This window comes from Kwoniella shandongensis, chromosome 14, assembly GCF_008629635.2.
Source record: "Kwoniella shandongensis chromosome 14, complete sequence".
Lineage (NCBI taxonomy): Eukaryota > Fungi > Basidiomycota > Tremellomycetes > Tremellales > Cryptococcaceae > Kwoniella > Kwoniella shandongensis.
In genome coordinates this window covers 436362-455662 of record NC_089300.1, presented here as the reverse complement: position 1 = coordinate 455662, position 19301 = coordinate 436362, and the positions used below count along the sequence as shown (strand labels likewise).

Sequence of the window (19301 nt, the reverse complement as noted above, 5' to 3'; positions counted from 1 at the left end):
TTATACATACATCTGAGCTTTCACTTTTTTACACGATCACACAACGGCTCAACAACCCAATATGGCAACGATGGCAGCTTTTGCGCCTCAAGCGCACAAATTTGATGATGGAGGAGATCAGGAGATGTCATTTAGCGAGCATAACCAGTCGCAGGAATTATCAGAAGATCAATGGCGGGCTTTGGCGTGAGTGGGAACCCACCAGCTGTTCGATGAACCTGTCGTCACAATGCACAGTGCGGACGTAGCTGATAATCTGAATGCGGATCTTTGGAATAGGAAGATCGTCCGTGATGTTGGACCGAACCTTTCTCCAGATGACGAGCTAGGTGATCTCGCTGCGGCTGAGGCAGCTGTCAATGCGAAAGATGCCGAACGAACGGAGGTAGTTGATAAATTACGAGATGAACTGAGACGTGAGTGTACCCGCCTACTAGACTTGCTTGTACAAGGAATTGGTATCTTGTGTGGTTTATGGTGAGGTTGAGCTGATGGTTGATCTGTTTGAGCAGAACTATCACGTCAACACGCCCAAGCTACGGCAGCCGCACAACGTCCTTCCTCCCACCCATCTGCAGCAGAACACGATGCCCAAGTCCGCTCTTTAGAACAACAACAGTACGCGACTGGGAAACAGCTGAATGAAGAACAAGCCGCCGTTGCGAAGAAGGAAGTGGAGTTGGGTAGATGGAAGAGCGAGAAGGATGAAGTGGGGAAGATTGAAGTTGGAGAAGGGGGTTGGGCAGATGGCAAGATGTGAGTGGGCCCTCAAACTCTTCGTCCTTTCCCGCACTGGAAAGGGTTTCGCCGATGTTGAAGACGTGGTGCTGATTGTGGGGCCTTGATCAGTATTCGACTCAAGTTGTTTTCAGAAGCGGGGTTCTCACTCGTTCCTCCGAAGGACGAATCAAGCACAGCCAAAATCCTAATCCGTACGTTCCCAACCACCATCTACAGTTTAACGTTCCCAGAGTTGCTCTCTGACGATGATGTACTGACCTATGTCTCACACGTCATAGGAAACGACACGAAAGAGGATGTACACGCCGTACCCATCGATAATTCAAGATCAAAAGTGTATACCGCAAACTTGATATGGAGTCTGGCGAGCGAGTAATCCGGTGTGGTTGACGATTTGGGCATTTTTAGACGTTGATACTCTACGTGGTTGTATGTGTACATGTATAATTTCATCTTGACCGTCGAATGTTTGCGGATCGGACAAGCTCCACAGTCTGCGGTATTCGTTGCGGCACCGCTGGGGCTGATTACCATTACCACCATATGAACTGTTGACTTCCCTAGAATTCAAGCTTGCAGCAGAATATCGGGCTGTCCAAGTTCCTCGTTGGCAGGATGACCTGATTACATGGAGTTCCTACGATTAGAGCTACAACTTGACTCGTCTCCCCCTCGTGAAACTGTACGTTATTCGTCACGCGTCGACTTGTATGATACTATGCAGGGTATACTGAACAGACTTCCATCTAATCAACCTCAACCCAATCTTCTCTTCTTGCCCAATCCTCTGAATGCCTAAGTTCACGTTTGGTCAGCTCATTTCCCTCTCAATAGAGGAATCCATCAGCTGACTTACCATACCATCCTCATCGTCCACCGGTAACAACTTCCTTCTACCACCCACTCCTGATCCACTTCCTGCTGCTTTCGCACTACTCCGCGTACTTTGTGTAAGTCTACTCCTTCCTACTCCCATAGCGGTAGAAGCTACAACATCATCATCGTCGTCATCCTCTTCCAACGTGACCGTTCCAGTCCCTTTTCCAGATCTCGAGTTTCCCCGATCCACGCCATCTTCTTCACCCGAATCTTCCAAAACAATCGGTTCTTTCCCCCTCGTCTTCGGCTTGGATGGAGCTTTTGCTCTCGTCCCTCCTCCTCCTCTGGTAGTGGAAGTGGCGACGCTCGTACTTGTTCCCACACTAGACTCAGAAACGACACTTGCTCCTCGGGCGTTCCGTCGTAAGGGGAGTTGACTACCCGCCATCGAAGAGTTTTGTGTCTCTGGAACAACTTTTCGTCTTTGTGTGGAAGTGCGACCTGTGAAAGGCATATCGGTATCGTCATCCTGTAAGGCTTGAGTTCCGAGTAGTCGTTTGCGAGATCGAGGCAGTAGAGGCATGTCATCCTCCTCCTCTGCAATGGGCGCTTGACTACCCGCTTGAGTTCGTCTGTTCCCAGTTTTGATAGCTTGAGTAGGCCAATACGCTATGACGACGTCAGCTAATCCATTTGAGTGCTAACATAGATACGCTAGCTCACGTTCACCCATCTCTGCAGCTTGGACAGTCGGTCCTGTTAACACCAGAGGTAACGGTTCTCGTCGTATCACGTTCTTCTACATCGTCTGTGAGCTTCAGGTAATCACAACACGCGCAGTTTTTGCTAGACCCACCTTCTTGAACTTCTTGAAGTTCGGTCGCCCATCATCCACCCTTCCCACGGTTCTATCCGCCTTTTCTCCTATATCCTTCCTGAACAAATCTTTTCTCACAATCTGAATGAAGTTCCCTCTCAATTCATCATCGAAATCATTCACGATCGAATAGTCGGGGTGAGAAGCATCCCACTCGTTCGCCTTGACGACTGCCGATTTGCCATTCGCTTTAGGTATACGGAGCTGGTTGAACTCCTTGTCCAGTTCATCGATCCCTTTCTTGGCTTTCGACGCTGAAGTGATAGCTTTGAGAAAGGCAGCATCGGTTGTAGGTTGGACTGTCGATGCTGTTTCGTCATTGGTTTTGGACTTTGACTTCGTCGAGGTTATAGTCCCCGATTGCGATTTGGGCACGACAGCTCTAGGTATGGATTGCACGATCTCCTCGACCTCTTCTTGCTCTTCGGAGGGCGACCGAATCTGACGATTTCGTTGAGCAGGCGGTGGCATCTGGGTTTGTGTTTGCGGTTGAGTCGTACCGCCTCTCTTAGACCTGATCGCTTTTTTCATAGTTTGGGCATACAAATCGTCCTCATCGTCATCGATTTCCATGACAGACGAGTCATGAGCTCGTGTCCTTGCTGAAACTCTAGAACTAGTTGACGATTCAACCGGCTCATGTCTGGCGTCTGTGTCCAAACGAGGTTTCTTTGACGGGTTGGGCTTGAATTTTGACAACTCGGTCTGCTCGTAAAGTTCTCGGATCTCAGCAGCAGTCTCTTCTGCCTTGACATCCCTTTCGGCATTGATACTGGTATCCGCTATCTCTTGGATGAGGGAAGGGGCAGTCCCACCAGCTCGACGTTTAAGTCGTCTAGGTGCTTGACTGGTCTGTTGAGTTTGGGTCTGAGAATACTGATTAGCACATTTGTCGGTAAGTGGATAACGAAGCACTTACAATGGTGTCAATATCCGTCGGCTGGGTAGGCTGAGTGAAGCGTGACATGGTCTCTTCTCTGGGCATCGGCATAGAGTCTTGCACAAATGAAGGTTGCGGTTGCGACGGTTGCGAGTTATCATTTTCGGTGTCGCTCTCTGGCGGATCGTTAGGGAATTGAGAAAATTCTGGCACTGGCTTGCCCGCACGTCGTCGAAGAGGCTACACGGCAAGTTAGTTCTTGATACATGCTCTGTCCACGCATGAATCAGCTCACCTTTCTCGCAATTGACGAGGTAGGTTCTGGCGACTTTTCCCGTGGAGGTGACGTCTTCTGCCTAGCTCTTCTGACCGGCTTAGACGATCGAGTCTCAGGCGAGGGGGACCGAGCGTTCGCACCGGTCGTTTCATCGGGGAATGTGGAGGGGATATAATCCGGTCTTGTTGAAGTGACTGATTGATTCGTGGACGATGGCAAGGCCTGTGAGGATTGGGCATGCGGAGGCAGGTCAGGAACCGCGACATGGGCGTCTCGTACAGGTGCTTTCTCTGTAGATCACTATCAACATAGGTCTCGTACTTTGATAGCGTATATTTGCTCACCCTTTGCTGGAAGATTGGCAGCCGAAGCTTCCAGATAGCTTCTAACGCCTTCCATGCTAACTGCTCCCCATACAATTCCCCCTGAGCTGAGAGCGACACCCATTCTATAGGGTGCATTTGTCAGCTAGTGTCTCGAACAGCACAGATAATGAGTCGCCCGAACTCACTGTAAACAGGTAGTGCTGATCACCGCCGTGAAGTCAACACCTTTGTTAGTGAGTTCCTTCTTTACGTTGCTGAACCATACGACAATCGCTTGTTCTCGACCGCCATTCTCATCAAGATAATTCAACCAGTCTGACAGGCGATCTGCGAAATCTTCGCTCGTGGTGACAGGATTGCCGAGGACGTCAATGTCTTGGTAATCTGCTCCCATCGCTACAACATATCGCTTCTCTTGCGGTGCCTGCACGATTATCAGCAATGTCAGCATTGCCCTGGGTGGACTGGAGCGAATGTAAGTCACTAACCACTCTTCCTCTGAGACCCATCACCTTCCAACCAGAGAAGAGAGTCTCTCTTGACTTATCTGGTAGCCAAGTCCTTCTCTCCTTTCTCGAAGCTGGCAACGCCGTACTGGGATGCGGGTCGAACTCAGGTTGGTACTCATTCTCATCAGGCAGTGTAAAACTATCTTGCGAATCCGCCATCTTTTTCCAACAGGCATGAAGACGACCAATGAGCGCTTCGAGGAACGAAGGGAGCACGATTGGGACACCGAAACAGACTGCGTAATTACAGTCAAGGCTCGAGCGGAGATAGGTCGAGAGGACGTAATCTGGTCTATTGTTGATCTCAAAAGCTTGTGTCCACGCGATGCCTAGGTTGGTGAAGTTCAGCTACCAACACACTCCAAACACCTGTGGCTTTTAGCTGATACGTACAATACGTCCTTAGGACATCCCTTACTTGGTCAGACTCATCCTTCATCTTATCGTATTGCAAGCTCAGATCCTTCCATTCCGTCCTGCGCGTCTACCTATATCAGCTTTTCCCTCCTCGCATCCAGACGGCTTGAAATAAGCTGGAAGATCAAAACTCACGTGAACCATACATCTTCTGAAAACATCACTCCTTCCACCTTACTTCGTGTCTCTCCATGATCCCCACTATCCAAATAACATCCCTGTGTCGCGCCTAGATCTTGAGTATCATAATCGTCCTTATCTGTTGATCCGACATCTGCTGTATCTCTCAGACAGAGGACTTTCAGTTGACCGAATGTACCATTCTTCTTGGGTTCAGATCGCCATTTGAGCGAAGGCGCTTTATGTCGCTACGATCACCACAACGTGATTGTCAGTAGAGTGGAGGAAGGTGAAAAGGAGCTTGCTCGCTTGCTTTACTCACTTGCGTCGGACTCCAATCTTCTACTATCAATGTCCCTTCCTTGGGTCTCACACTCCTACTTGAGAAAGGAATATCACACCCGTCTCTCCCTACTGTATACTCCTTCTTCCTCTCAAGGACGAATGTGAATTCTACAATCAATCATGCTGATGTGAGCTTCTGTTCATGTTGTAACAAGAGGAGACTGAAGCTCACTGCTCTGTCCATGGACTGGTCCAATGGCCGTGAGAAGCCACATCCTCCTCTTGGGTCTGGGTCGCTATAACAGCTGAGTAGAGCAAGTGTGTAGTGATGATGGAACGTAAATGTTGAAATAACAATCCAGTCAACTTGGTCATATCGAGGTAACACTTAGCCGGTTATCATCTACAGTGAACGGAGATGTAATCGATCTCCGATTGAGACAGACGTACTTCGCCACCCACCCGCATCAAGCAGCTAACCGTATCTACAACGACGACGAGCGAGATGTCATCTCGTTCAAGCATACTTACACCGACGCATAACACGACTTGACCTCATCGTTCGACCTTCAGAGGACCGCACAGGTCCGACTTGCTCACTCACCCTTCCTCAACTGTAACGCTCGTCTCTCGTTTCCACCCACCTCGCCTTCAATTGATTCTAACAACGATGAAATCAATCAACAAATGGTTATATGGACCTACACCCGAAGAGAAGGTGAAAGCATGGCAGACGAAACTGAGACAACAAGAAAGACAATTAGACAGGGAGATCCGTAATGTGCGTACAAACAACTTCCCCCCTCCTCTCCTTCTTCTTGCTAGGTTTACAAGTGGTGCATCGCTATCGCTTCGAAACACGATACACCCAACTTCCCATTTTACGGTATCGTCGGTATATATTACTGGAGCTAATCAATGTTCGCGCTTATAGCTGGAAGTAGCGACCCAGAAATCACGCATCGAGCTCAAACAACTGGCCAAGAAGAACGATGTCAAATCCGCTCGTATCCTCGCAAAGGAGGTAGTGAGAGCAAACAAGCAGAGAGATAGGTTGGAGAGCAGCAAGGCGAGGATAAAGAGTGTGAATATGCAATTACAGCATCAGCTCTGTGAGTGCGAGTTTCCTCACACTGCATGTGTGTATGCAGGCATAAAGCCACTGCCTCTTAGGAAGGAATGACGAAGGGCGATGAGGATCGCCGTGCTGGCATAGTCAGAGCTGGTTTTGGGAATTTCTCGAGCTGATGTTGTTTTCTCTACGTGCCCATAGCCATGGTAAAAGTCACAGGAGCGTTTCAGAAGAGCACAGAAATCATGAAAACCACCAATGCGCTTGTCAAATTACCCCAACTAAGCGCTACCATGCGAGAAATGAGTATGGAAATGATGAAGGTGAGTTCGTCCTTCCCCTACTCTTCGCCAACTCTACTATCCTCCCTTCACGTGTGTCAGACCATCGAGCTGATTTTCGGCGTCGTAGAGCGGTATAATGGAGGAGATGATGGAAGAGACGCTCGATACGGTAGATGACGATGAGCTTGAGGAAGAAGCAGATGCAGAGGTCGATAAGGTCTTATTCGAACTTACGGATGGGAAGTTGGGTCAAGCAGGAGCTGTGGGGTCGGCTTTACCCGTGAGTACGATTGTGGCCTTGGAGGATTTAACGGCAGACGAGGAGGAGCGAGCGAGAGATTTTCTGCGTAGTATCAGAGGAAGAAGATTGTCCGTGCATCCGATGGATATGGGAGCAGGAAACGAATCGGGTACTATCCTTTGTTGAGCTTGAGCTGATGGCGAGGTACGTACACAGGAGAACAAGGAAGACGAGGAGGAGAGCGAGGAGGAGATGCAACGTATGAGAAGGGAGATGCAGGATCTGTTGAGCTCGTAGGGGAGATAGAGAGGAGAAGCGGATCAGAGACGTGGATCCGACATGAGAGTGCTTGCGATTCGGTGATGTCGATTTGTGTGTGTAGATTGAGAAGATATATCCTCAACAAATATATTATACCGATGATCACAGAACAGTCATGTATTGTACGATATGCCATAGTCTGCGTAATCGCATCTTCGCTCCAACGACTTCAAACCACGAGCAGAACGTCATTCCGCTAAAGCCTAATTCGAGTGGCATATGATACATCTGCATCTGCTAATCTCCCCCACCAATCTCTCTAAAACATCCTTCCTACTTCTCTTTGAGGATCCCAGCCTAGTCGACTGAGACGCCAGAGTTCCTCAATTCATCCCTCGCCTGCGATATCTCACCTAATAGACTCTCATATGCTCCGGGACAGTCGTGGAATCGAACGAGACCGAGACCGAGAGACCAGAGGGAATACGAGCCGAAAGAGACCAAAAGCCAAAACGGGAGCTGTGTGGTGTAAAGAGCGTCATTGATCATTGCAACCAAGGAGAAAGAGACGATAGGGCAGAAATTTTGGTTAGCACATGTCTCCTTGGCTCAAAATAGTGCACAGACAAAGAGACAAGAGGATGAACAAGTAGAGATGCAATGATGTTTTAAAGAATGGAGACGAACACGTACCACTGGTAGTATCTGATCAGAAACCTCTTCAGATGAGAGCAGCGATATCGGTGAAGGGAGGATATGGACCAATGCAAGGAAGTACAGGACGATAGAGGGTATCGCAAAGTTCAAAAATCGTCGTCCTTTGGTCATTGCGGGAGGTAGACGAGGCGTAGTGAAGCTGAATTGGATGTATTGAAAGTGCGTTGAGTGCGATCCGTAAGACTTCTGTGCAGTTGCCTTGCGATGATCCGGGTGACAGGTGGTATGTAGTGCTTTGATGTTGTTGAAGACTGAGCTGGAGGATAAATGTCAGCGAGCTGCTCAACGTCAACGGCTCGTGTCCAGCGCGACGACAGCCCGCGTGGCGATAGAGCACGTGACCTGGCATTGGTGATGGGCTCCAGTTCCGCCGGATCTCTTCCTGCTACCTTCGCTGCATGCAGCGACAGTCTCCTCTTGTCTACTACATCCACTACGAGATGGATACTACACAACCGTCTCAAGACACGTACACAGTCTAAGCGTACAGCGCTGGAGAGTCCCCAACAGCGCCAGCCAACATCGCTGATTGAGGCTCGATGTGATGAGGTGGTGAAGTCTTATCAGGGTCCGGTGAAGGAAGGGAGAGGCGGTCTGTGCGTTTTTGTATGTCTTTGGCGTTTCATCTCCGTCCATCTACATCTACTTTGTTCTGTCCTCGTCTTCTGCTCCTGCTTCACTTACTCCCACACTTGGCTCGCTCGAGAGGGCTCGATAGAGCTCTTCTTCTGTAGGCTTAGGTCGGAACAGTCCGCACAGACCTTTGACGAGATGTTGATGTTGCTTGAAATAGCATAAACTGATCGGTGTAAGAGAGTGGACGAGGACGTGAGATGTTTATGGCAGATGTTATAAGAGATTCATGATCTCAACAGTATCACATCTTGACGGCCTTGGTATCCTCACTACACACTCATATCGTCGTCAAGCTCACAGAATGTCATCCCGCCTCGTAGCTTTGAAACGTGGACTTCCCACTAGATCACTCCTGACTCCACGTTCACCTTTGAGCTACCGTATCATATCTCCCACTCTGAGAGTCTCATCACCCTTCAACGCCCTTGTACAAGGTCACTGCGGTCAATCCCAACCTCTCAATCAGATCCGGACCTATTCAGTAGATGTCGACATTGACTACCCCTCGAGCCAAAGGATAAAGTACATCAATGGTTCTAAGAAGGACTACGGATCAGGTGAGTGCTACTTCACATCACATTCTGTATTAGGGTATGGACGTGCGCTGATTGTCGTACCACGCCATAGATTACAAGAAGCTCACTGTACCGACGAAACAGCTACTTGAGGCGTTGAGGGATATGCAATCGTGGCGACAACTGACGCCAAGTAAGCAAAGTGAGTGGACTTCTACCTCCGTACCGATGCATACTACTAACAGAACCGTGCTCTGCCTCTCTCCCGACACTTCCAACCCTCCTCTGCTCATGCTGACGTTCCCGACCCGTCACCGTTCACAGGATCTGCCGACTTTCGCGACTCTTTGCGATCAATCTCACTCCTCGCTGGACCGGATGGGGGTGTGACCAAGCCCGACCTCAAAGTGACAGATATCGAGAAAGTCCTATCTGACGAAGTGAGTGCGAGATCTTGTCATTGTTATCTGCTTCCAGACATAATCGTTACACATAATGCCCAGTACAGGTCACTGGAGCTAAGGCTGATGACAGTTCTCTGTATTGCTTAGAACGGCGTAACGTGGCGACTTATACGCAATCTTGTGGAACATGGTCTCGTACCTGAGCTCGAGAATCTGGACGATATGTGGAAAGCGATGGTCAGATTCAACAGAGTACATGGATTTGGCAAAGTCCGCGCAAAGGCTTTGTGAGTGTGTCCTTATCCTAAGAGAGGATGAGTTCGACGAACTATATTTGAGTGACAAGGATACACTGGCTGGCGGTACTTTTCCTCAGAAGATGGCGCGACGACACAGAGCTTAAGCTGATGGTTGTCATAGTGCCGAAGCAGGTGCTAGGACATTGCAAGATCTACTTGATGCCAAGGACAAGGAGCTGGGGAGGAAAGTCTCCGATGCGCAAAAGGTACGTCGCTCGACTACAAGGTGTATATGCACTTGTCATATCAATGCTTACCTTGTACTATGCTGTAGCTCGCTATAAGATACCACGAAGAAATGGATCTCATGGTACCTCGTATCGAAGTAGACGAGTTCAGTACCCTCATCCGAGCGGCTCTGGACAAGGTTGATCCGACTCGTGAGTCTCGGGACGGAACACATCGTATGTGGAGAGGAGTGGTACTGAGCTTCGAGATAGTGGGATTTGCGATCATGGGTTCGTACAGACGTGGGGAGGAAATATCATCCGACATCGACATGGTAGTATGGCATGAGTAAGTGGCATCCCAAGCTTCCAATGACTTGCCAGGCCAACAATCGAGCTTTGAGGCTGATATACGGTGTTACGATAGCTCGTTCAAGAAACGAGACAAGGAGGAAAAGAGGACTAAGAATGGGTACAAACCAGATGGACTGATGGGCAAGGTCATGAGCGCCCTAGAGGAAGCGGGATTGATAGACCAGGAGAAGATCTTTTCGCGAGGTGCGTATGCTTTGGGCTTCTGATGCTACTCGTAGCGCACGGTGTCATTACGAGCCGATTGCCAGGCAGTGAATCACTGATAACATCGCCCCTTTACAGGAGAGAAGAAAGTCCTCGCTCTCACTCGACTTCCCAAGGCAGATTCGCCTCATCGTCAAATCGACATACGTCTCTGCCCCCTCGAGAGCCTTCCATATATGTTACTCGGCAATACGGGTGATGACAGGTTGATGAAGATCTTGCGGTATAAAGCTATGGAGAAGGGATGGGTTTTGAATGAGTATGCCATGGGTGAGAGGATGAGTGATCAGGTGAGTAAGCGTGGTGCCATGAGGCATTCAAGGGTATTCAATGAGCAAGAGCTGATGTATGGAGGCGTGATGCGTACAGGTCATATGTGAGTCGGCTGCAATCAATCGTAAAGTCGTTTGATGGCGTGCTTAAACGTGAGCATGTGTCCGTGTATAGCTTGGGTCAAGGAGGGAACCGAGCTCGTTGTCGATAGCGAGAAAGAGATCTTTGACCTAGTGAGTGGGTCTGGTGTCTGTCGTATCTAGTAAGCTTGAAGGATTCTTGCTGATCTCCCATAATGACATAGCTCGACATGCCATACCTCGAGGTAAGTCTGGTGTTTCACTTGTTCATCCGCGCTGATGCTCGGTCCCACCCGGAACAGCCTACCCAAAGGTCTTTCCACACGTACAGACACATCTTCAAGCTGTAGGTATGGTGCGCTGTGGAACTGCACATACCAATGAATCCTTCTCTGCAAGTATATATCTATGTATGCGTTCTGGCTCGATTGTCTGCATTACCACACCATGGGGATGCATACCTGTCCATGTGCCACACTCAGGTTTCGGGAATACTTCCCCCCCTCATTCTCTCTCGGGGTACCACGTGGGTCTCGCACGCCATCGCCACATCGTCCGATAGTGAGAGTAAGAACGCTCAACCCCTGAATCCCACTTGGGCTCTGCTTTTTTTTTCATTTCCCATATTGACTGACTGACTGACCTACAGTCCCCCATTATCATCCCATCCCATCCCTCAATTGTTGATTTCTATTTCTTTCTTTCCACAAAACCCAATCACTCTCTTCTCTTCTTTCGTTTAAACTCTCCACATAAAATCATAAAACAAGATGACTGGCGTTCTTAACGGTAACGGTCCCAAGACTGAGCTCGCCCCTGGCCAGTGAGTATTTTGTTTTTCAATTTTTCTGGGCGATAGTGAGAAGAAGGGGTGATGATCGTTGAGCACGTTTGATATGAGTCGTTGCTGATCTTGCTTATCATTTTTCACCTTTCTATCATTGAATCATCGCCTTCAACCCAAACCTCTTGTCTCTGCTTATCCTCTCACCTTTCCAATCTGCTCGTCACAATCGCGTTCAATTCACTCCGCTCCCCCTCACAGCTTCCTCTTCACCTCCGAGTCCGTTGGTGAGGGTCACCCCGACAAGATCTGTGACCAGGTCTCCGATGCCATCCTCGATGCTTGTCTCGCCGAGGACCCCTTCTCCAAGGTGAGTATTCACGTCCTTCTGCCTTATCTCTAAAGTACCGTTGCTGACTTCTGCCCAAAGGTCGCTTGTGAGACCGCCGCCAAGACCGGTATGATCATGGTCTTCGGTGAGATCACCACCAAGGCCCACGTCGACTTCCAAAAGGTTGTCCGAGACACCATCAAGCAGATCGGTTACGACTCTTCCGACAAGGGTTTCGACTACAAGACCTGTAACGTCTTGGTCGCCATCGAGCAACAATCCCCCGATATCGCTCAGGGTCTCGACCACGGATCTCTCGAGAGCATCGGTGCCGGTGACCAGGGTATCATGTGAGTGGCTACGGTTATAGAGAGCAGGAGTAGTAAAGAGAGCGGTGTTGACGAGATTTTTTCTACCAGGTTCGGTTACGCTACCGACGAGACTCCCGAGATGATGCCCCTTACCATCACCCTCGCCCACAAGCTCAACTCCGCCATGGCTGCTGCCCGACGAGACGGTTCTATGGGCTGGCTCCGACCCGACTCCAAGACCCAGGTCACCGTCGAGTACAAGAAGGAGGCCAACGGTGCCGTCACCCCCATCCGAGTTGACACCGTCGTCATCTCCACTCAACACGCTGAGGAGATCTCCACTGAGGACCTCCGATCTGAGATCCTCGAGAAGATCATCAAGAAGGTTATCCCCAAGAACCTCCTTGACGACCGAGTCGTCTACCACATCCAGCCTTCCGGTCGATTCGTCATCGGTGGTCCTCAAGGTGACGCCGGTCTTACTGGCCGAAAGATCATCGTCGACACTTACGGTGGTTGGGGTGCCCACGGTGGTGGTGCCTTCTCCGGAAAGGACTGGTCCAAGGTCGACCGATCTGCCGCTTACACCGCTCGATGGATCGCCAAGTCCCTCGTCAACGCCGGTCTCGCCCAGCGTGCCCTTGTCCAACTCTCTTACGCCATCGGTGTCGCTGAGCCCCTCTCCATCTTCGTCGACTCTTACGGTACCGGTAAGAAGTCCGATGCCGAGCTCGTCGAGGTTATCAGGCAAAACTTCGACCTCCGACCTGGACTTATCGGTAAGTAGCTGCGCAGTGAAGTAGTGTGCAGAAGCTTGTTACTGATTAGCTGCCCTCCCTTTTAGTCAAGGCTCTTAACCTCCAACAACCCCAGTACCTCAAGACCGCCGCTTACGGTCACTTCGGTAACCCCGCCTACTCCTGGGAGCAGCCCAAGCAACTCAACTTCTAAGTTGAGTCGTTATCGTCTTAACGCGATACGGGTTTGTTTTCCTTTGGTACTTTCTTAGATGGGATACCTGATTCAAATTCAGGCCCCATGACCGAGTTCCTCCTCGTGTCACTTTTATTAAAACTATTCATCATCATATTCCCCCAACAACGTCAACCTTTTTTTGATATAACGACATACAGCACGAGAACGAAAGATTTCGTCAAATGATAAACCGCATTTTCATATATCCCATCGTCAACAACAATATAGAATACCCCATACACCTCCGCACCCCATTTCTCCTCTGTTTGTTTAGATACAGAGTTGTATATATTCATCCCTCCTTTCTCCCCGCTTACCGCATAACATCATAGAAGTAGATTAATTTGGTAGAGTGGGAGAGGGGAAAAAACACAAACATTAGGAGGTTCTTATTCTTCAATTTCCGGTTATTATGCAATGCGCTCAACCGCCACCAATTATGCGTGTTACATGTTGCAGTGCCAGTTGAGAGCGAGAGTTCACTTTCGAAGGAGGACGTGGTATCGACTGAAAGATGCCTCCTGCACGAGTCTGTGTTCCGAGCCCGTCACGTCTCGTCTTCAGCAGATAGACAGATAGTACCCATCACAAGTATATGCTTACATCAAACATCCTATCATACTTTATGCGATACAACATTCAGACCACAGACCATTATGCTATCACGGCTCGACAAACGAAGTATCGAGACCTTGTGAGAAATCCCAAATATTGATCCTACAATCCAAACCTGACGATATGATCCTCATCCTATCACTGACGACGCTAAAAACGCGTCCCACATGTGCTCCTGACAGGTCGGAGATGAGGCGACCAGTCGATCGATTCCATGCCTAGTTCCAACCAAGCAAGTAAAGCTTCAATACCAAGACCAAATCTCCTACGACCTAGTACTCACTTTGACGCTCGCATCATAACTCCCTGAAACGATCACATTCTCACCTAGTGATACGGTCCTCACTAAGCCTGTATGACCCCGATTGCCACATCTATCGCAATTCCCTTGTCCTGAAAACTCGTCGATCCGCGCAAGTCCAGGTGGACAAATACAAGATGACCAATTCTGATGAAATTCTTGTATCGTCAACTGTTGATTTGAAGTAGTCCGCTGGTCCTCGGACAGAGTTGGTACTGGTTCGGTATCGATATGCAGTTCTGCTTCAGAAGCGGACGAAGATGCGATGACCTGATCAATCCCACTGTCATAGTCGTTGAGATGCGGTGTACGCTCAACCAAGTCGAAGGTCTTGATTGACTCGTCCGAACATCCCGATACGATCGTCCCTTTACTCCTGCCACCACGTTTGTTGGACGGGGCGAAATCGATCGAAGCTATCCCCTTTTTGTGCGCTTCGAGGACGGATAGTAACTCGCCTGTATGGATCGACCACACTCTAATAGTCTTGTCACCTGAGGCGGATATACTGCGCGTGTATCATAAGCTGAGCGGATGTCCTGGCGGTCGATGTGCTAAGTAGGAAGCAGATGCTCACATGTAGTCCTTTGACAGGTTCACAGCGTTCACAGCACCTCTGTGCAGATCGTCCCTATTCCCGCCAATCACAAGCAACTCTTCAAGCGTATTGACATCAAATACTCTTATCGTTTTGTCTAAGTAGATCACTTAGCCATGCCTTGATCACATTTAGAAGCTCGCTCACCTTTGGAACAACTGACGACCCTCTCATCATCCGCTCTTACGCAAAGAACCGAATCCTCGTGCGCATCAATGACCTTTTCCGGCTCCCCATTCCCATGTTCCACATCCCACAAACAGATCTTGCCATCACTCCCTCCGCTAACCGCCATAACTCGCTCTTTGCTTCCTTTGGTCATGGCGATACTTGGAGAAAGACCAGAGAGACCAGCCAACGATGATCGTCTTTGCTCTTGTATCAGAGGTACTTTGACGACAGAATGGGATAAGACGGAACCGGAATGACCCCCATGAAAGATCTTGACGACCCTCGGTTCTGGAGATAGTTGCCATAATCTTAAAGTCCGATCTCTTGATCCTGACAATAACCAATCACGTCCATTAGTCATGGCCGTCCCAGACGATGATGAACCACGACGTGAACCCGTGAAATCGTCAAATACTGTGGGAGTGGGAGTGGCGGTAGTGTGCGACGAATCGATCGTTGGGAATTGGATTTGACAATCTGGACATGCTTGAACCATGTTGATCTTCATCGGATGATTGATCAGAGATAACGAATAGATGGCTTCGGAATGTCCTGCTAATCCTCCAGCTTTGACAGACGAAATCGCATTGATCGTCATGGGTCGAGGCAAAGGTTTCGTTCCTCCCGGAGTCGCTGCAGTCAAACTGTGTGATTTCGACGTCGATGTCGATAGTGATCGATGTAGATGATATGCTGCTGTAGCTCCTGACGTCCCTATACGTCGAGGTGTACACATTCGTTTCGATAAGATATGATGCACGATAAAGAGATGTTTGAAATTGGCTTGCGGTTTTGCCGAAGGTACAGCGAGATGAGAACTGATTGGCGGTTCCTTGAACGTCCCACTGTCAACGGAGTCGGACGAATGAGGATGTTGTAGATGTGTCGGTAATCCACTTCCACCTCCTCCTCCTCCTCCTGATCCACCAGGACCTCCTCTCTCCCATACAGTCCTCCTCAAGCCTCCTGCCATACCCAGCGGATCCAATCCCCCTCCTCCACCCATACCACCTTGAGAACCAATGACGTCGACGTATGCTATCCGATCATCTAGCTCGTAGGGACTTTCGTCAATTGCGAACTCGTCAGCTTGGGTAGGTGTACGAGGACGAGGATGGAGGAGAACTTGACGATGTCGAGTGATGTCCGCCCATGTCGTAGCGGCGGGTCTGATGGGCGGTTCGTGAGAAGCGCAAAGGAGAGCCCAGAGTGCTGTGAGTGAAATGGAATGATACAATTATCAGCCAAATCATTATTGTAAACATCGGTAAACCATGATAAGACGTCTGGAGTAGAATAGGATGACAAAGCTGTGCCAGAATAGAAGAGATAGATATAGGTCAGAGGGAACAACATACCCTGCTCATTCAACAACTTTGCCCACTTCTTGCTCACAAGACTACATCTCAGCAGATCTTCCAATTCAAGCCTCCCAAGTATCTGAAAAGCCAATTCGGGGGGTAGGTGCTAAACGTGCCGTCAGCAAACTGAACCACTTCCGCTACAGAGTGACGTCGGTCTCTCATCCAGGTATGGGGTGAAGAGAGAGAGAGAGAAAGAGAGAGAGAGAGAAAGAGAGAGAGAAACGGGATATCGTACTCACCCCTATTATGTCTTTCTGTAGCATGACATTCAGTCTCTCGTTCAACTTCAATATCTCTTCAAGGTCACAAGAAAGGAACATCAGCTCATCCCAGACGAACATCAACACCTGACTTGAACATTGTCAACTCACCATCTCGCGGTAATGACCATAGTAAATCGTTGACTAGATCTAAATCCCACTGTCATTAGCTACCATTCTCCCGACCAAGCTTTACCAAAGCTATCTCTGCATCTCATAGATATGGGGAGATGAGAATGAGCTGGAACGGGCGCAGTGCTCACCTCTTCGTAGTTCTAGAGGAAGTGATAAAGCCCTCTGGAACAGCTCTACTCTCTCAGACATGTGTCGTTGGAGAGGAGGCGAGCCCACATTGCCGAGCATCGTCGGACTCCTCGACTAAACAGCTTTTCGGAGCGACCAATGTACACTTTACTGTTGGGACGCTCGAAAGGGAGTCTAGGTCTAATCTGTGCAGATGTCGTGTGTATTGACGATGTATCGGACTGAGATTGAACAGGTTGATTAATGACAACGTAGACAGGTGAATGACTTTCGGTCATATTTGGGTGGCAATAAGCGAAGTTATTTCAATGACGACACGGGCAACAACAGTTTATGATTTTTGCGACTGAACTTGATACAGCTACTCTGAACAATAAACACCACGGAAAGCCTCACCCAGCTTCAACCTTGCTTCGCAGTGCTGTACACCATACAATTGATACAATTAGATAGGGCATAATGACATCACAGCAAACATCTACAATAAAACGAAAATAAGAGAAACCAGTCCGTACGTAACCCGACACAGAGTTCCTATTTATTCTCTACTTGAAGTTCTTGCCGTCAACCCACTCCTTGCCGTCAACGACAAGGTCCCAAGCCAAGGCAGCCTCGAAGAAAGACTTGTCCTCAGCGTTCTCGAGGTCGAGCTTCTTGTACTCGTAAGACTCGTCTAAGGGGTGGAAAAATAGAAGTCAGTCATTGTGCGGTGATCAAGTCAGTCAAACAACTGTCCACTCACAGTCAGGGGCAACGTCAACGACGGGCACGACCTCCTGTCCTCGGAGGATGAGGACACCAGTGATGATGGAGTCGTTGGTCTTGCCAAGAACACCAACGGAACCGAAGAGGTACTTTCGGGAAGCCTCGAGTCGGTTGAAGAAACCACCGATCTGGTTGCTTGACATGAAGGTCATGGTCAACTCCTCGTTGTACTTGAAGTCAACCTTCCAGATGGAGAATCCATCCTTGTCGAACTTCTCGTAGAACCAAGGGATAGCACCGGTCCTGGTGTCGTTGTTGGAGTATTGCCTCTTCCACTCCTCGAGGTTGAAGGCGGACTTGGGCAAGTCATCGAGAGGGTTCTTCACCTTGGGCTCCTCGGGGACGAGGGGCTCCTCCTCCTCCTCGTCAACCTCCTTGGCCTTGGGAGCCTTGGGGGCCTTGGGAGCGGCCTCAGCCTTGGGCTTCTCAGCCTTCTTCTCCTTGACGGGGACAGGGGGTGATGGGAGCTTCTCAACGAACTCGATGCCGGTGAAGATGTGAGCGAGTTTAGGGTGGTAGATGATGCTGATATACTCGTCAGCGGGGGATCGTAGATACACGTCACCAGTGTCGCACTCACGTGTTGACCAATCGAACGACGTTGGGGATCTGAGCCCTGAGGGAGGCGTCGAACCAGGTGGTAGCGATGTTGGTGAAAGCGGTGGCGATGAAGATGTCGGCAAGGGTGATTCGCTCACCAACGAGGAAGGTGGAGTTAAGGAGGATGGTGTCGAGGACGGTTAATCGACGAGTGATCTTGTCAATGAGGGCCTGTTGGACACCCTTGTTGTAAGGGATGTTGCCGGAGAACTGACCGCTGACGATACCGCCGGGGATTTGGATCTACAAGTTAGGTCAGCGTATGCGACTTTCAGAATGGTCAGATTCAACTCACCTCCTGGTCGGCGGTGCATTGGTAGGCGTGGACCTTGGCCTTCTCGGTGAGGTCGGAGGGGAGGAGGGTAGAGTTGGGGCCGAGCTCAGCGACTATATTCGGCCGAGAGAGTCAGCATCCAATTATCCGCAAGAGGTTTCACAACATCAAGGACAAAGAAAGGGATATGAATAATTGTTTTATCAGAGATATGACGGTACCACCCGCCGGAAAATTCTCGACACAGGTCAATTAAGACAGGGATAACTGAGTATAGGTCTCATCCTTCGAACAACGACTCCTCCGCGCCTCGCACACAGATACGAAATATAACGGTGGAAGGATTGTGACGAAATGAAAAGACTCACCGTACTCAGCGATAGCACCGGTCTCTCTCAAGGTGGTGCCGTCCTCAAGCTCGAGGATGGGCAAGAAACCGAAGGGGTTCTTCTTGAGGAACTCCTCAGTCTTCCACTCGGACTTGAAGGTGAAAGTGTCGTCGTAGTTGAGCTCAACGCCAGCAAGGGCGGCGGCAGCTCGCACACGTCGAACTCGAGAGTTGCCTAAGAGAAAGAAAGGAAGGAGATCAAGTCAGTATCCTGTCACGGGTAGTGGCGCACAACGCTCGTAGGAAGAGTAGACATACCAACGAAACCGGTAAGAGTAGGGGCCATTTTGATTAATTTTTAAGTTGAAGAAGGGGAAGAGAGGAAGATGAAATCAAAATCAATTTCTAACGTTGGATCCATTCGCCAGAGAGAGAGAGCAAGGTCTCCCCTCTCAGCACCTCACAATGGCCAATTCAAAGCAAAAAAAGCCCCTTCGCCAACATTTATTCCAGCGAACTTCGGCGTTATCCTACTCCGACCGGAGTGTGGCACTTTGCTATCCCTTAAGTTACACACCTGA

The 19301-nt window shown here is 49.5% G+C and overlaps 7 protein-coding genes across 7 annotated transcripts; 4 read left to right on the top strand and 3 right to left on the bottom strand.

Moving 5' to 3' along the window:
• Nucleotides 1-70: 70 nt before the first annotated feature.
• On the top strand, nt 71-1117 carry CI109_107253 (uncharacterized protein; the record flags this gene model as incomplete). Its single annotated transcript, XM_032003710.2, has 5 exons — nt 71-186; nt 280-416; nt 513-756; nt 850-932; nt 1020-1117. The coding sequence occupies 5 exons, from the start codon at nt 71-73 to the stop codon at nt 1115-1117; spliced, it is 678 nt and encodes a 225-aa protein (XP_031862123.2).
• Nucleotides 1118-1497: 380 nt separating this feature from the next.
• CI109_107252 (uncharacterized protein) lies at nt 1498-5526 on the bottom strand (the record flags this gene model as incomplete). The annotated part of the gene is made up of 13 exons (XM_032003709.1): nt 1498-1536; nt 1598-2229; nt 2284-2359; nt 2417-3304; nt 3357-3557; nt 3613-3884; nt 3939-4042; nt 4106-4344; nt 4409-4758; nt 4823-4905; nt 4982-5214; nt 5289-5419; nt 5484-5526. The coding sequence occupies 13 exons, from the start codon at nt 5524-5526 to the stop codon at nt 1498-1500; spliced, it is 3291 nt and encodes a 1096-aa protein (XP_031862122.1).
• Nucleotides 5527-5921: 395 nt separating this feature from the next.
• Nucleotides 5922-7145, top strand: CI109_107251 (uncharacterized protein; the record flags this gene model as incomplete). Its single annotated transcript, XM_032003708.1, has 5 exons — nt 5922-6032; nt 6186-6363; nt 6525-6646; nt 6735-6887; nt 7065-7145. 5 exons carry the CDS (start codon nt 5922-5924, stop codon nt 7143-7145), a joined length of 645 nt encoding a protein of 214 aa, XP_031862121.1.
• A 1618-nt stretch (nt 7146-8763) lies between these two features.
• CI109_107250 (uncharacterized protein) lies at nt 8764-11129 on the top strand (the record flags this gene model as incomplete). The annotated part of the gene is made up of 13 exons (XM_032003707.1): nt 8764-9019; nt 9090-9179; nt 9302-9417; nt 9529-9668; nt 9802-9886; nt 9955-10060; nt 10121-10196; nt 10275-10405; nt 10505-10716; nt 10796-10802; nt 10874-10932; nt 11004-11024; nt 11082-11129. 13 exons carry the CDS (start codon nt 8764-8766, stop codon nt 11127-11129), a joined length of 1347 nt encoding a protein of 448 aa, XP_031862120.1.
• Nucleotides 11130-11549: 420 nt separating this feature from the next.
• CI109_107249 (S-adenosylmethionine synthase) lies at nt 11550-13156 on the top strand (the record flags this gene model as incomplete). Its single annotated transcript, XM_032003706.1, has 5 exons — nt 11550-11602; nt 11825-11933; nt 11994-12244; nt 12314-12984; nt 13050-13156. The coding sequence occupies 5 exons, from the start codon at nt 11550-11552 to the stop codon at nt 13154-13156; spliced, it is 1191 nt and encodes a 396-aa protein (XP_031862119.1).
• Nucleotides 13157-13842: 686 nt separating this feature from the next.
• CI109_107248 (uncharacterized protein) lies at nt 13843-16852 on the bottom strand (the record flags this gene model as incomplete). Its single annotated transcript, XM_032003705.1, has 8 exons — nt 13843-14013; nt 14079-14604; nt 14674-14791; nt 14842-16077; nt 16224-16332; nt 16469-16524; nt 16601-16639; nt 16753-16852. The coding sequence occupies 8 exons, from the start codon at nt 16850-16852 to the stop codon at nt 13843-13845; spliced, it is 2355 nt and encodes a 784-aa protein (XP_031862118.1).
• Nucleotides 16853-17298: 446 nt separating this feature from the next.
• CI109_107247 (uncharacterized protein) lies at nt 17299-19066 on the bottom strand (the record flags this gene model as incomplete). The annotated part of the gene is made up of 6 exons (XM_032003704.1): nt 17299-17426; nt 17496-18043; nt 18099-18361; nt 18414-18505; nt 18761-18955; nt 19039-19066. 6 exons carry the CDS (start codon nt 19064-19066, stop codon nt 17299-17301), a joined length of 1254 nt encoding a protein of 417 aa, XP_031862117.1.
• Nucleotides 19067-19301: the final 235 nt, after the last annotated feature.